This window comes from Eimeria maxima, genomic scaffold (genome assembly GCF_000499605.1).
Source record: "Eimeria maxima Weybridge genomic scaffold, Emw_scaff43, whole genome shotgun sequence".
Lineage (NCBI taxonomy): Eukaryota > Apicomplexa > Conoidasida > Eucoccidiorida > Eimeriidae > Eimeria > Eimeria maxima.
The window spans coordinates 12,636-28,222 of NW_013563850.1; the positions used below are offsets into that span (position 1 = coordinate 12,636).

At 49.8% G+C, this 15,587-nt stretch overlaps 3 protein-coding genes across 3 annotated transcripts; 2 read left to right on the forward strand and 1 right to left on the reverse strand.

Annotated features, from left to right (window-relative positions):
- Window positions 1-4,579: 4,579 nt before the first annotated feature.
- Window positions 4,580-5,927, forward strand: EMWEY_00007170 (proteasome subunit alpha type 4, subunit, putative; the record flags this gene model as incomplete). Its single annotated transcript, XM_013478426.1, has 4 exons — window positions 4,580-4,780; window positions 5,026-5,181; window positions 5,360-5,533; window positions 5,706-5,927. 4 exons carry the CDS (start codon window positions 4,580-4,582, stop codon window positions 5,925-5,927), a joined length of 753 nt encoding a protein of 250 aa, XP_013333880.1.
- An 806-nt stretch (window positions 5,928-6,733) lies between these two features.
- EMWEY_00007180 (dual specificity protein phosphatase, catalytic domain-containing protein, putative) lies at window positions 6,734-8,041 on the reverse strand (the record flags this gene model as incomplete). The annotated part of the gene is made up of 1 exon (XM_013478427.1): window positions 6,734-8,041. One exon carries the CDS (start codon window positions 8,039-8,041, stop codon window positions 6,734-6,736), a length of 1,308 nt encoding a protein of 435 aa, XP_013333881.1.
- Window positions 8,042-11,549: 3,508 nt separating this feature from the next.
- Window positions 11,550-13,482, forward strand: EMWEY_00007190 (hypothetical protein, conserved; the record flags this gene model as incomplete). Its single annotated transcript, XM_013478428.1, has 3 exons — window positions 11,550-11,768; window positions 11,945-12,062; window positions 12,191-13,482. 3 exons carry the CDS (start codon window positions 11,550-11,552, stop codon window positions 13,480-13,482), a joined length of 1,629 nt encoding a protein of 542 aa, XP_013333882.1.
- Window positions 13,483-15,587: the final 2,105 nt, after the last annotated feature.

Below are 15,587 nucleotides of genomic sequence, written 5' to 3' on the forward strand. Positions count from 1 at the left end.
TTCTGCAGATCCTGAACGTCAAATGTGAGAGGAAATGTGCAGATAAAGGGTGTACGTATAAACACGTGCTGCTGCTGCTGGTGCCGCTGCTGCAACTGCAGCAGTGCCGCCGCAGCTTCGTCAGCAATGCGCCTGGCTTCAAAGCAAAGTTGAAATTACGGCTTCATGCAGATAAGCACAGAAGAACTCGGTATGGTTTGCTGCTGCCGCTGAGCAGCAGCAGCAGCTGCTGCTGCTCCAGTTGAATGGATTCCAGCAGTTCTTGCCGCCGTCCCGGAAGGCAACCTTGCGATAAGTACGTGTGGTACTTAGTTCACTGAGGGGGGTGAGAGAAAAGGGATGAACGGACGAGTTGGCTGCAGCGTACACGCGCTGCTGTAGCTGTTCCTGATGATGCTGCTGCCTCACAAGTTGAAACCCAACAGGGTCTCCCATAACACGAAATGGTAGCAGCAGCAGTCCAGGCGTAGGGCAGCCGGACCGAGTAATAGCAGCAGTAGCAGCAGCGGCACAGGGACCGACCCAGCGACTGTACAACTGCTGTGAGCAATGATGCCCCCGTTGCTCCTGCTAGGATATTTAAGTGCAACAAAATCAAGTTCTTGTCCGGCCAGGCTTCGGCTGCTGCTGCTGCCGCTGCCGCCGCAGCAGACCTGAAGCTGGAGAGGGGAGGGGGAGCTAGTCTAGCAGGCCGCAGCCGCCACAAACTGAGTTTAATTGCCTTTCCTCGCCCTTTGAGCTGCTGTTGCTGTTCTTGCTGCTGCTCAGCCCGGTGCGCCCTAGTCACAGCAGCTGCAGCAGCCGCTGCAACAGCTGCTGCGGCCGCAGCTGCTCTGCCTACTCTGCAGCAAGAGCCGCAGCATCAAGGCAGCACTGTGCTGCAGTAGCGCAGCCTGCTTCAGGTATGCCGTAGTATATTCGAGCTACACACATTCACTATACAGATTAAAGTAGTGGAGACAGGATTAGCGCTTCCTTTTTGCCTTCTGAGGAAATCCACTGCGCCCCACATGTTCCCCTATCTAGGCGCGGACCCCCGCAGCCATCCCTTTGAGAATGGGGCAGAGATGGCCTTCTCGGGCTGTCTCTTCAGATATTTTCCAAAACTGAGTAACCTGGGGAAAAGATTTGCTTATGTGAACTTCAGTGTGAATGGACAGGATAGCGGAGTGGAGGAACCCGCGAGCGAGCTTTCTCGTGCAAGCCATAGTCGCAGCAACCGCGATGTGCTGTAGGCGTGTACACATATCAGTTCCTACAAAAACATGGGGGGCAGAAGTGTGGAGGAGATGGCAAGTCGTCTTGAACGGTTCTACCGTGTATCCGTTCGTTTTGGTTGTAGAGTTGTGGCGGGGTTCTTATCAGTTTGCAAGTTTTGTAGGGCAATTGTGACACTCCTCGACCTTGAGAGGGATTCACAAGAGCAGCTATCGAGGGCGAATAGTCAAATTCGCAAAAACCCACCTGATTATAAGCGCTCCTCCACTGGGGTCGTGGTCACCAGGGAACACATTCCTGGGGCCAGTACGATACTCAGTCCGATCTGAAAAAGTTCGACAGAAGTGGGGGCATGAACCCTTACCTTTACTTAGTAGACAGGCAGTAATAGAGCAATTGCTTTCAACGACATTCTACAGTGCTTGCCTATAGGACGGCTCTCGTGTTTGTAGGGGGGGGCACGCTGCTTAGCGGATGCGCCTGCCCAACAACGGCGGCATTTCAAGGAGATGAATCCGGTAAATGAGAGGTGGACTGCTGTATGCATGGATGGCGTGTTTGTGTTCTTAAATGTGCGAAGGCACCTAGAGAGCCTGGGAAATGTATTATCTTCGCTTGATATGGTTCAGACCGCGTTGCAAAGGCACGAAACCTTGTAAATATATTATTTTGCATTAAAAACGAGCACTTTCGTGCCTTCACACACCACTATTGCCCGAGTTCAGAGGCCATTCCGTGGTGGGCGCTACCTTTGTACTATCGTACGCATGTCCAGAAGTTCCTCATTCTCGTACACACACAACGCCACCTTCATATTTGGTTTTTCGCCATTTTTCGCCAACCGACGCCCCTCCAGCGGATTTACTTATAGACGAGAAGGAGTTCATTTCGATAGAGAGTGACAATACAGCTTCAAGAAGCCTCATTAGGCATCTGACGTCGCGTCCAGCACTCGCGTTCCCTGATCTCGAGCCTGTTTTTCCTAACAACGAGCATCTGTTGGGCTCTCTCAGAAAGTCAAAAAGTCAACCATTCGAAAAGCATCAAAAGCATCAAGTAATCTGCAACTCACGTCACTTCACGGAGAGAGAACACCTGTATGCAGTTCACGATGCCGAGTTCTACGCAGTCAATGGTGTCAGCATTACTTACATGGCAGGCATTTTACTTCGCAAACCGGTCACCAATCTCCAAGTCACCTGATCAATATTTTACAGGACTATAACAATGGAAGCGTTGTTCGGCGGCGTAGTCGGATTATGGAGTGAGCCTTGACGATGAAGCCAACAACCACATCACCGACGCAGTCCCTGATGCAGTCTGCCGACTCCTCACCCGATCAGCCCGTGAGCTCCGGTGTGTGATGATTCCTGTTCAGCTTAAGAATTGCGATCATCCTACTGCATGAATACTCATGCGGCTGCAGTCACCACAAATGCCAACAAAGGCAACGGGTGAAGTATGACATCATCTACGGGGAACTCTTGTGGTGCCTGATGAAGCATGGAGTTGAACGATTGTGCTTTGTAACTTTTGTAATAATACTCTTAAACCTGGACTCTTGCGAATCCTTCCGGCTCCTCAACGGATATCGGTGGATGCGTCATGAGGTTTCAGATGAGCTAACCATCTGTCGAAGCTATGATAGCATTTACGTCATTCTGGAAAAGCTTAACAAGTATGCCAGTTTCATCCCGTATTCAAGTCACGTCACAACAGAAAGGCCCAACAATTCATTATTTATCTCTGGGGGCTTCACTGTTTTCTGAAAATTATTATTACATGAAAATTATCATCGCATGATGAACGATACAATGCAACGTATCACATCAATCTTGGCTGTAGAACATAAAGCTTTATGGAAATGAGTGTTCCAAGGAGCAGAACGCCAAAAGGGTGTCGAGACTGGTGCGAGGAGGCACCGGCCAGTTTTGGGGTGCAGCACCTGTTGCAAGGCAATCCCCAAAGGAAGGGCAACAAGTGGTGCATACACTAACACTGTAGGTAATTGGTTAATGCATACTTGGCCGTTATCCGCCAATCGGCATGCAAATTGGAAAACTAGCCTTAAGTCTTATCCAGTGGCTATTGCAACCAGAAAAGAAAGGCAAAATACTCAAGAGCAGTGTTCCCAACTTGAAGCTGACATACCTCCCCATTGTCCGGGAGCTCCAAACGTAAACTCTCATACTCCTTGAGAGGCCGTATACGTGCTAACATGCTATGAATTGTAGTTCCCCTTGCTGAGGTTCATGCGCCAAAACGGGTCCGTGCTGCATGCACTAAAGCTGCAGACAACTGTTGAAGCCTTTTCCCTGTCTGTTGGTTGCCTACAAAATATGAGTCCAATTTCATTCACAGACTTGGCATACCTGCCAAACTCAGGCAGCCTAGTCTAAGCAAGTAGATACACAGCTACAGACGCTGGCCAGGCCGTGCTACACACTGAGAGGCATCCTAAGATACTAGCGTAAGCATTTCCCGTTCTCCTTCACCACTAGGGAAATAAATAATTGTTAAGTCCTTATATAGCCCCCAGTTAGCCTGTATGCACACTAGTACAAGTGCCAGCGCACAGAGAGCGTATGCAGCCACCAGTAGAGTCTCGTTTTTCCATTAAATGTATCGTCTCGTCTCTCTTATCATATTGAAATATATCACGTACTTAATCGTGTTTATAATTTACACGTACCCTCGCCTCTTTGCTCTTCATTTTAAAGCTATATGCTTGCTCCGTTGGATTACCCAGTACAGCAGACTGCTCACTGCAGGCTGGCTGCATGCCAGGCCAGTCACTGGAGTGCATGCACCTGGCACGCGTTACGGGATGTCTGGAATGTATGCAATAAACAAGCTCGCTTCTTTTTATGTGCCATTTTTTGCAGTCGCCATGCGGCAACTGATTGCCCCATGAGTGCTCGAAGAACTGCCTAATTTCCCCCCAGCCAAGAGTGCCAGACAAAGCCAGCTCTCAACTATTCGGAGTTGAACAAGGCCATTAGGAGTTGACAAAAGGTCTGCATTTTGTGCAAATTAAAGGAAACGGTCTCTCATGGCTTATACCATACGGCTAGAGGGGGCCTAAGGGTGTTCACGTTCCTCGCGTTACAGTAGAACCTATTTTTACACTGGTTGTGGCTTTCCACAGAACCACGGCGTCAAATGTTTCTACACACACCTGTTGTAGCATCAGGCTGAGACATATTTGTTGGATGAATTTGTTCTACAAAATGTGTTCAACCAGTCCCACAGGCGGAGAAGACATATGATCTCAATCCCAGGCCCCCGTTTTTGGTTGGTGTGTGTTAGGCCTTCCCAGGAAGAGCGCCCGAAGAACTTCAAAAGTCTGGATAATTCTAGAATGTCGCGCCGATACGACTCGCGCACGACCACATTCTCTCCCGAAGGGAGACTATACCAAGTAGAGTACGCTCTTGAGGCTATCAACAACGCCTCCTCCACCCTAGGCATCTTGGCAAAGGATGGAGTTGTCTTAGCCGCTGACAAGATGGTTACTTCGAAGTTGCTTGACCATGGAAGGGCCAAGGAGAAGCTATACAAGGTGAGACGCTCTTACGACCCTGAAAAGGCTTGCTTCTACCCCAGTTGCGGAGCTGTTTCTGCGTATTCTAACACCTCGTTTTTAGCCTGACAAGAGTTAAAATTAGGCCACTCTGCGCTATAACACACTGTGGTGAGATGTTATTGGCGTCGCTTTTGTTTCGGAGTAACGAGTCTATGCGTCTTTGCATTGGTAGGCACCAAGTCTAGTAGCAAGTGCCTTTCCTGAGCTTTGCACATTTTCAGGTAGACAACCACGTAATGTGCGCAGTTGCCGGATTGACAGCTGACGCAAACATCCTGATTAATCAGGCGAGAGTTAACGCTCAACGGTTCCTATATCAGTATGGAGAACCGCAGCCGATCGAGCAGCTGGTGGTACAGATATGCGATATCAAGCAAGTAAGAATGGGATTATTGGCTCTTTGGTACCCTATGTGAGGCTAGTTAGAGTGCATCGCCAGGAACAGCCTTATGAGGGGGCAGGACGCCAGCGATATTGTGTGTATATGTGTGTGTATTGTGTGTGCTCCCGCTTGAAAATTACAATTCGGACTGTTGTAACATGTGTTGTTTTCAGTCATACACACAATTTGGTGGCCTGCGCCCATTCGGCGTAAGTTTTCTGTTCGCTGGTTGGGACAAGCACTACGGCTTCCAGCTATATCACACGGACCCATCAGGCAACTACTCTGGATGGAAGGCGACCGCCATCGGCGTTAACAACCAGTCGGCACAGACAATCCTGAAACAGGTGTGTCCCACGAAATTTTTGGGGTTCGTGTCGTGCACCTACTGGGTGGTGTAGCCTCGTACCATCACCCTCCCTAGTCTTATTGGGAGCTTAAAAAGCAACTTGACGATGCGATGCTCTGGGCCTATCGTGAGACTAGCAGGTGTAGCTGTTGTGGATATGCCCGACGCAGGAATTGCGAGATGATATGGACGTGCCGGCGGCGCTCGACTTAGCAGCCAAAGTTCTCAACAAGACAATGGACACGGCAGCGCCAAGTGCAGATAAGCTTGAGATCGCAGTACTACAGTTCGACCCCAAGGACCCGACTGTTCTCGAGCAGCGGTCGCTGCCTACAAAAGAAGTGGAAGCTCTCATGAAGCGCGCTCAGGAGCAGCAGACAGAAACACAGTAGAAAATGCTACACCAAAACGATTGCCGTGGAGCAGCAGCTCCATCCACCTGTCTTAGCTGAGTGCGAACGCGTTTTGCGCATTGTCTCTCAGCGGCGTAAGGACATCTCATACCTATGCACTTGTGGGGTGACGATAACGTGCACTGCGGCTGCGTGAGATAGCGTCAACTCAGCCAATAAACGGGTGCACATCAGTTGTGATGTACCCTATCCAATGTGGCTGAACAGCAGTTTCCAGCGTTAGGAGCTGGTGCCGCTGTTGCTGAGTGTAACTTGAGGCTCTCCTCCTCCGACAAACACTCCTTTGGGCGGCTCTTACAGACAGGGCTTACTAAGCATTTAGTTGTGCCTCGTTCTCGATGGTGTGGGTGGGGCAGGTCCCTGCAGCCTGCGCAGCGGGTAGTGCATCAACGTCCAGGCTAGTCGCAGCACACAAAACCCTCCACGGGAAGTGCTTTCGACATATGCTGATCAGATTTAGACGCAACAAAACGAATACAGGGTACGGGTTATCCCGTAAGGGCGTGCGTAAGCGTTGTTACAACCACGTCAGTAGCTCGAAATGCAGTACAGGGGGATGAAATGCCCTTTACATCATGTCCGCCAAGTGGTAGCAAGGGGTTTCTCTCCGTCCTATTACGCACACCGCAACCTGCTTGCCAGTTCCGAACACCTTCAGTTCGTGGACAGCGCCTACAATGTGCAAGTTGACTAACTCCAAGGGCACATTGTGGTAATCCCAAAGAACGCCAACGACGGCCGCCTGCGCTGTACTGCGACTCGCAATTTGGCGATCCTCTGGTGGCTCAGCAAACTGTTGCAGCTTCCAACTGGGAGCTCCGCACGCGCTCCTGAGCACCACTTCCACGAAGCAAATTTTCGCTGTCCACGCGGTCTTGTACTTCTGTGACTTGCTGAGTGGCAGCTATAGAATGCCCCACAACAACGGGAACCCCAGAATTCTTCTCCAACACTGCTTCTGAATCGTCGGATGCCTCCTGTGCGCAAGCTAAATGCTCCGGCCGTTGTTCGAACTCTGCGCGGGGGGAAGAGACGACTGAATCAACAGCACGAGGGTCTCTGTGCAGCGGGGTGTCTTTGCATCCCACAGGGCGATCGCAACAATTATCTGAAGACGGCCGGGGTATTGCATCATTGCCGTCCACATCTGGTAACGAATGCACAGTAAACTCGCAAGCACGATTTGAAGAGTCCTTTCTATCCCTCTCCTCATCTACCACGGCCGTGGCCTCCCCGTAGAGTTGTTCGTCGTGCTTCAGGGCTTCTTGGGAGGGTTCGTCGTCAACAAGAACCACTCGCTCGGCTCCCGTGTGAGTGGAGTCCTGTTTACATGAATTAACACTTGGCGAGGAGGCGGAACTGCTCGAAGGTGTGTTCGTCTCCCTGTTGGGTTGCCCTCCCTCACTAGCACTGCTTGGGGGAGTTCCGTCCGTGGCTGGTGGCCGCGAAGGGCCAATCAAACGCGCCACTTTCCGCTGCGGCCTCCCATTCGGCATTGAACAAGATATAACCCTCTTCCTGGTGGCTGAAAAGGGCGGCAGCCACCCTGACTGCGGCAACTGTCGGGGCTCCGAGTGTACCAAACGGGACTCCTTCTTCACGCATTCGTGAAGAGTTTCTAGCTGCGAGCGAAAAGACTCATTTGGCTGTGCCAAAGGGTTTCGGCGGCGCACAAATGCTAGTGCCTCATCAAATGACATGCCCTCGTATTTTATTAGGTAAGAACAGATGAAAGCAACTGACCGAGAAACACCTTGATTGCAGTGTATTAGAAGGTTGCCATCTTCCCGTGTGCGGCAAGTTTCCATAAGCTCCCACACATTTTCGAAGTGCGGCTGTAACGTCTCCGCGTGCGTATCGAAGACAGGAACCCGCAAATACCTGAATGCAAGGCGCGAGCCTACAGACAGGCGCTCGTGGAAGTTGGGGACGCCCCCCTCACCGCAGGGAGGAGTACAATTGATAATATAAGCAATCTTCTGCCTTCTCAGCAGCTGTTCATTCCGTGCGACCCTTCTATCGCCCAAAAACAGCCACGGGAAACGAACAGAATCCAGTGGCTCCAGACAACACGGTTCCCCGTGCGCTTCCATCTTCCCTATAGGAGCCGGCCTAAAAACAGTAGAGATCCTAAGAAAGAAGAACGGAAGAAAGTGAAGGATTTCGACTCAAGGCTCCATAAACGGCTCGATGTAGGCGTTAGCTCGTTCTCCAACAGACAGTACTACCGGCGGTCGAACAGTTCCTCTTAACGGCGAACCACGTGAGAAGTATACAATACGAAAAGTGATCTGAGTAGGTTCCACTCAAGCCGCCGTGAACTGCCAACTTCCCACGGATGCATCACCGCGCGAGCCAGCGTGTAACGGCGAACGCATCCACGTAAATGCAGCACAGAAAGGTGACCCGCCAGGCTTCAGCTTGAAGTGAGTAAAGATATGTTTACACTGATGTCGGCAAGAGTTTCTGAAACTGTGCAAAACGAAGCCACAGTCTCAATCGAAAAAGCTCGACACTGGTTCGCATGCCGGTAGTCGCCGGTCCCTCAAAACCGCACAACACTATAGACCCTTGCCGTTTTCTCCCCCAGCAGGAGTGAATTTGCTTCGTATGGGCTGTTGAATATACTGTAGAGTTCAGAGGAGAGCTTCTCGAAGACTGCTCTACAACAGCAAACCATATGCAATTGGAACGATGCAGGCCCGCAAGTTGAGAGAAGTAGCAGTCGAAACGCCCTTCGCTGTCCCCTGTGCCTTAGTACATATAGTCAAGCAGGGAATTCATATTAGAGAGCAATGCCGAGGAAAGACAACAGGGAAACAGTAGTTCGTGGCAATCAGTCAGTGGCCAAGCAGCTGGCGGTGCAGAAGGGGCTAAGAAAGGGCTTGTAGTGCACAGGCACTGCAATGCATCTCAGGCGTGACCTCTAGAGGCCTAATATCAGGGAAGGGAATAAATACAATTAAAAATTTTAGGGATTAGGTCACTATTAGTTAGGAAAAGGAATAAATACTATTAAGTATTCCAGGGATTCGCGTACTAATAGATAGAGTCGTAGCTTAATAGGATCAGTGTGCTGCCCTGCCGCACCAGCTCGTGTAATGCAGTGCTCAGGCACTACTAGGGATCCCTCTAGAGACCTATTAACTGCAAAAGAAATAAATACTACTTAATTTATCTGTGGTTGACACCTTCAGATAGAAAGGCAGCTTTATAGGATCAAAGGGCTATCCAGCCGCACCGGCTGGTGATTTGGTGACTTGGTGCGTGACTGTTGCCCGTCTCTGGCGCTGACCCCAGCGAATGTAGGGGGTCGGTTCCATTATTTTTGAGCAGTCTGTTCCATTATTCTGGGTTTTCCCCTAGTTAATAATGGAGAGTCAAACACGTTTTGGAAACTTAACTACCGATTAGAGGGAACGCGTGTGGATAGAGAGTGGAGATTCGATATCCGGTGCTCTGTGTGACATACGTAGTCACAGCGAAGGACCGCTGTGCACTACAGGGCTGAAGCCAAGCCCCAACTTCCAAAGGCTTCCACCGCCTCGCAAGGGCAGCAGAGGCTGTTCGATGTAATATCACTGGTTTGATACCATACGGATTCATTCCATGATGATGGACGCAAAAGGATTCAGAAGAGCCATAATACAGCTAGTGAAGAACGGCTGTTGAGGCAAACACAAAAATGCATGATCGGTCCTCCAGCGATACAAGCATCATGTGAGGCTTATTGTGCGTTTCCCGCACAAATTGTAACTTTTACTTGAGCTGTTTGATTTCTGGGGCCTAAGACGGCTGAATTCGTTGCTGTGTCAGCGTTGGTGGGTGCTCATGGGGGATCCTGGACGCCGAAGTGTACGATGCGGCCTTCTCTTTTTGCGTGTGCTGTGCTGCCATGTGCAAATCTTTGCATTTGGTGTAAGGCCAAACATACTGAATTTAATGGAAGGCACATACTTTACTCTTCAACACTGCCTCCTCAACAGACTCTCTCAACTTGGGGTGGCCTATCGCTAAGAGTGGTACGCTAGGACATACGAGGGAGACCTGACTGCACAGAATGTGGTCCACATGCTTGAGTGCGTAGTAACAGATGTTCTAGATTTCCTTGTAAGTAGTCCGCCTACTGAAGGACCTCCGCTATCTGAGGGTCCCCTACTAGTGCTGGTAGACGCCTCATGCATCTTAATAGATTTTAACAGCCACGGAGCTGCATCGAACCTTCCATTTCTATGGAGGCGGACGCGTGTAGGTTTGACATTGGATCCATGCTAGGTGGCGCTGCCGTCCCCTGCAGTAACCAGCAGACGAGTTCAAGGAAGCTATAACAGTCACTTACGTCGGTAGGATGGCTAGCTCCGGAGAAGCTACTGTCGAAATTGAACACTGGTGAGGTGGGAAGTGACACCCGATAGTGTCCGCAGTGGACCCAGGAACAGCCTGTTCCTGGCTGAGTGCCTGCAGGATGAAGCAGTGCAGCTCGTAGGGACACTATGAAGTAACGTTCCTCTTCGAGTGAGGCTGTCACGGGAATTGTCTTGCAGCATCGGCTGTGATGCTCACCAAACATATACTCGGCATACAGAAAGCAAGTACGAGGACTATGCCTCCAAAGGTGGGCGTTTCACTACTACGCCAATCATGTAGACAAGTTCCCTGTACCAAACAAGGAATTCGCTTTTAACATAGTGCAGGCAAACTGAATCAGTCACTGAGATGGACTGGCATCAGTTTGTGGTTTACCCTTCGACACCCCGCTACTTCTGCAAAGCATGCGTGTTCATCAAGCCGGGTCTATGGTGCGGTGAATTGCAGTTAACCAAAGCATTTCCGAGAATGTATCGCCAGAACTACAGGTCTTTGTAAGTCTAGCCTAACCAAAGCAGCACCTGGCAAAAACGTCTGACAGGGAGACAGGCTTACACGCGCCTCAGCGTATGGTCAAAGTCAGCATGCACAGCCGCGCTACAGCACCACAGAAAACTTGTCACTGACAGAGTCCACCTATCCCAGCAGCTCTAAAATAGCTTTTCATATGCCTTCAGGTTAACCCCAAACCAAACTTGGGAAGACACAATGGCGTAACTCTTGTCAGAGACCCGTACAGCAACATACACTGTCAGTCTTTGACGTCCTTCCAATTCAGTCAGAATCAGTCATCCTCTTCAGCCTTAGCTACATCGGGCATGCTAATGCATTTAGACGACTCAATTTATTAATAGGGTCTTCAGTCTGGAAGCCCAGTGACTGAACGGAAAGTTTGTTTGGCCTTATTATTAGTAGTATATGCCAGGTGTTTATGCTTTCCGTAGATAATGCCCTGGATGCGGCAGGAAGGATTACTTATAGGCTGCGGTATCCTCGGTTGGGAGCGTTTGAAGTGTTTCTGCGCATTCCCTCTATCAACAGAAGAATTGTAGGCTAGTTCATTTTACCGTTAAAAGGAGAAGCAACATTATCCATTTGGTCGTATACAGTGGAATGCGTACTGGTCTGGGATAGCTTATCTTTCTGCTTCCCTGCTCCTTGTAGAAAACCAAGAGTTAGGCAGCTTAGGGAAAACGAAAGAAGTAAGTTAAGATTCATGAAAGCCAAACGCGAATGCAGCACAAATTCCTCGCGGAAGCCAGTTGCGTTGCAATGCAGCAAATCTTCTCTAAACTAACTTGCGGTAAGTGGCCGACCCCGGATGCCATCGCACAGCGTATCCAGCGAGCATTGCAACAGCCGCCCAGCCTTCTAGAAGATGGACCGCTTGCCCCTCTAAGAGTTGTTGGCCCTGTTTCTCATCAAGCTTCTCACACCCCTCCGAGCACAGCTGTACGTAGCTTCTTGCCGATGCACCATAAAAGAAGAGCATCGGCTTCGGTGATTTCACTTTTCAAGGGGATGAAGCGAAAAGCCAAAGCTGCTATTCTCTTCCTCGAACACTTTCACTCCGAGGGGGATGGCCCAAATTCCAAATGAGTATAGCTTGTCTGGGTGTGCTGTTGCAGGACCCTTCATCCCGCATATTTTTGCCAGGGGGGGGCAATCATCAGTTGAATTCAGAACCGCAAGGCGCCGCAGTTGTCCCAAAAACAAATGAACAAGAGTCCATAGATCATGCTGCAGGTGAGGCCATTGGACTGCCACATGGTGGGCCTTGATGCCTAAGAAGAGACGTGGCCTGAAAACACATATCTCTTTGTCGCCTTGATACAATGCCATTTCGAGATAAGCAACATATGTATTGCCTGCAGCTGATCAGCCTGTGCATGCCTCCACGAAAAGACAGAAAAAACCCGAGGATAAGCGCAAGGGGAATGAAGATAAGGGTACTGAAGATGCCTCCGGCAAAGCTGGCGGTGACGTCACCATAGATTCAGAAGTAGCTAACTCTAGCAGGTCCGGAGAAAAGCCCAAGAAAAGGCACAAGGATAAGCAAGAAGGTTCAAATGCTGAGGAGCCGAACAGTGCAAGTATAACGGCGGAACACAGCCACGATAGCGAGCACCCATCGTCAACACTATCTTCAGATAAGGCGAAGAAGCACCACAAGCCAAAACACAACAAAGATAAGAGCGAAGGCAGCCAGGAAGCAAACGAAAACAGTGATACCCAAGCTGAAACCGGCGCCGTGGGTACTGGCGACTCTGCTGAAACGGGTGAAAAGAAGAAAAAGAAAGCCAAGGCTAAAGAAAAAGAAGACAATGACAAGGGAGACGAAGGTGCAGGAACAAAGTCTGACACAAAGAAGAAGAAAAAGAAAGCGTCAGATGGGGAGGTGGATGCCGAGAGGCCGTCTGATGAGCTGCCAAAAGAAGAGCCAAAGAAGAAGAAGAAAAAGGACGAGGATAAATCTGCTAATAGGGATCATGGCAGTAACGAAGCTGTCTCGGAGAAACAGGTGGAGAGCAAGGAGGAAAAAGTCAAGGAGAAAGACACTGCTGAAAAGCTCGAAGCACCAGGCGGGGAGTCTGGAAATGCCTCAGAAAAGAAGAAGAAAAAGAAGAAAGATGGCGCAAAAGATAGTGCCTCGCCTCACGAAGAGAGTGACGGAGAACCACCAGCAGCAGACTCAAAGAAGAAAAAGAAAAAGAGCGACGAGAAAAAGGAGGCTTCGGAGACACCTGACGGGCATGACGACTCGTCAGGCGCTCCAGATGCGAAGAAAAAAAAGAAGAAGAGTGATGAGAAAAAGGGGGAAACAGAAAAGCATGACGGGTGTGAAGACGGGTCAGGTGTTCCAGATGCCAAGAAAAAAAAGAATAAGGATAAAGGCGAGGAGCACGGTGCAGCAGGAGAAAATAAAGAAGGTGCTATGGAGGACCATAAAGGGGACAAGCCAAAGAAAAAGTCAAAAAAGGAGAAAAAGGACTCAGCGAACGATGGCTCGAATGAGACAGGGGAAAAGCACAAATCTAAAGGCAACCCCCTTGCAAACTGCTCAAGCCGTAAGTGCATTCAGTTCCCTGTACGTAACTTTCTGTGCTCGAAGGCAGCCTTATGTGCTTTGGTGGCGATTCGTCTTCAGATCCTGCTTGCACAGTAACACGGAACTACGAGTTGACTTTCCCCGTGGGAGCGAAGCAAACTCAAGTGCGGCTGCTCTAAAAGCAATCAAGAATGGCACCAGCGCGTAATATATAGTCGTATTGTTGTTTGATGGCACCAACACTGCTTCAACCTCACTAGCGTAGGCTTAAGTACCCGAAATGCTTGATAGCATCCTTAGATTAATATTAAACAAGAACCGAAGGATAACCTGGCGTCTTCAGAAACTTTCGTACCAAAATCCTAAGGAGGAGGGTTTAAGCATTACCATTGCTTCATCGGATGAAACTGTCATGACTCCTAAGTAAGCTAACTCCGTACGAACAGCCTGTGCACAAGTCACGGCACGACACTAGCAAGACTGCTCGGTGGGTCCCGGCAAGGCAAATTCCCTAAAATGAACAGCATTGTCTTTACAGGAAACACGAAATGACGTTGGCGCCCGGCGAGAGCGTGAAGATCCCTGTTGCATTCCAAGAGGTTTGACGCAGAGTTGTTACCCGTAGATCAAACGACGGGGATCCGAGTTGGTGCTGCGCTTAAAATAAAGGATGTCCACTTAGTTCGGGATTCGATGGTGCAGGTCTCTGAGGCATGCGAAAAGACGGTTTACCTGTACATGCTGCATAAGGAGTCCGAGAAAATATTGTAAGGCAGTCCATAGATCTATCAGAACGACTCAGCTACGGTTCGCGTTCACTGCATCCTACCAAGCGTACAAGACGACTACTGCGCCATCTGCCACACTGGGTTGCGTTGCCGATGAGTTCTGGTGCTATTCTGCGAACTTGTTATCGGGATGATCAGTATATTTTGAACCTAGGCTATCAGTGGCAACTGTGGTGGAAGGCACTAGACTTCATAATTCGACAGTGGCTAAGCGTCTCTGCCACCTTTCGGCTAATCAGAGAGCGGTGTTGCAACTTTCTGTTCGCCCTCAGGGAATGCGTCGAAATATCCCTCACTTTCAAGTAAACGCCGCAGACAGCAGGGCGCCATGGCCAGGAATCGCCAATCAATTTTGGATATACTGTTCCCACGATCGCGGCTGCCCAATTCTTCAGGCTCTCCACTGAAAAGTGGTGTCCCAAAGGATTTAGAACTTGCGGCAGAAGCTGCAGGTGATGGAGGCTTCATTATCTAAGAGCCGATATGGGCAACATAAGAGTGGATATGCCAGTCCTAAGAGCGGACACGGCAGCCTCTACTCATGAGTTCATGGCGCTCACACCTTGAGATGCGTGTGGCAGGCGTCCAGATGCAGGTTTGGGCCCTTGCCCTTCTCCAGCAGTTGCCCCCATGCATTTCTTCTTTGCATATGGATCCATTTGTTTTCCGGTGCCTCGCAGCCGATAGACAAAGTTGACTCCCATCTACAGCCATCTGAGGATGTCGTGGTTGCATGCAGCTGCCATGCATGATGTGCATGGGAAAAACTCTGTACCCAATACCAGGGAGGAGTACAAGTATAACACTTTCCGTTGGTTGCACTAGGTGGGCATGAACGGCATTTATCTTCGTTGCTGTAATCAGCCCGTAAACCAAATGCACAATGGAAAAAAAATGTCGTATGAGCATTGACGCTCCACGCCGACGGCTACATGCTGCCCTTAGAGTGGCGTGTTCGCATTAAACTGTGGCCTCCCAATCCACGGCGCAGAATACCCCTGATGAACATTCATCCCTAATAGTTTACAGCCTGTGTAGCTTCTCGTTCATTCGATGCGTTGGCATTTGCCCCTAAGATACAGTGTCACCTAAGATACAGTGTCCAATTTGCAGCTTGGAACTATTCCTTGATTTCCAGGCCAACTGCTGGAATTTCACCTCTAGTGCCCCGCAAGATCAAATTCTAGTATAGAACGCAGAAGCAAGGCAGCAATGTATAGGCGAAAGTGGTGGAAGCGAGACAGCGCGGATAGGTGGGACAGCTCTTCTATTTCTTTCTCGAGCTGCCTCTTCACAACGCGCGCATGCCACAGAAACGAAAAATTGTGTAGAGAAATTTAGCGCCATTGAAGCCCCTAGTGATTCTATGGAAATCTCTGGCGCGAAGCAATGTAGCGCGCTAGAGTACTCATTACTGCCACTACAGACCTTTGT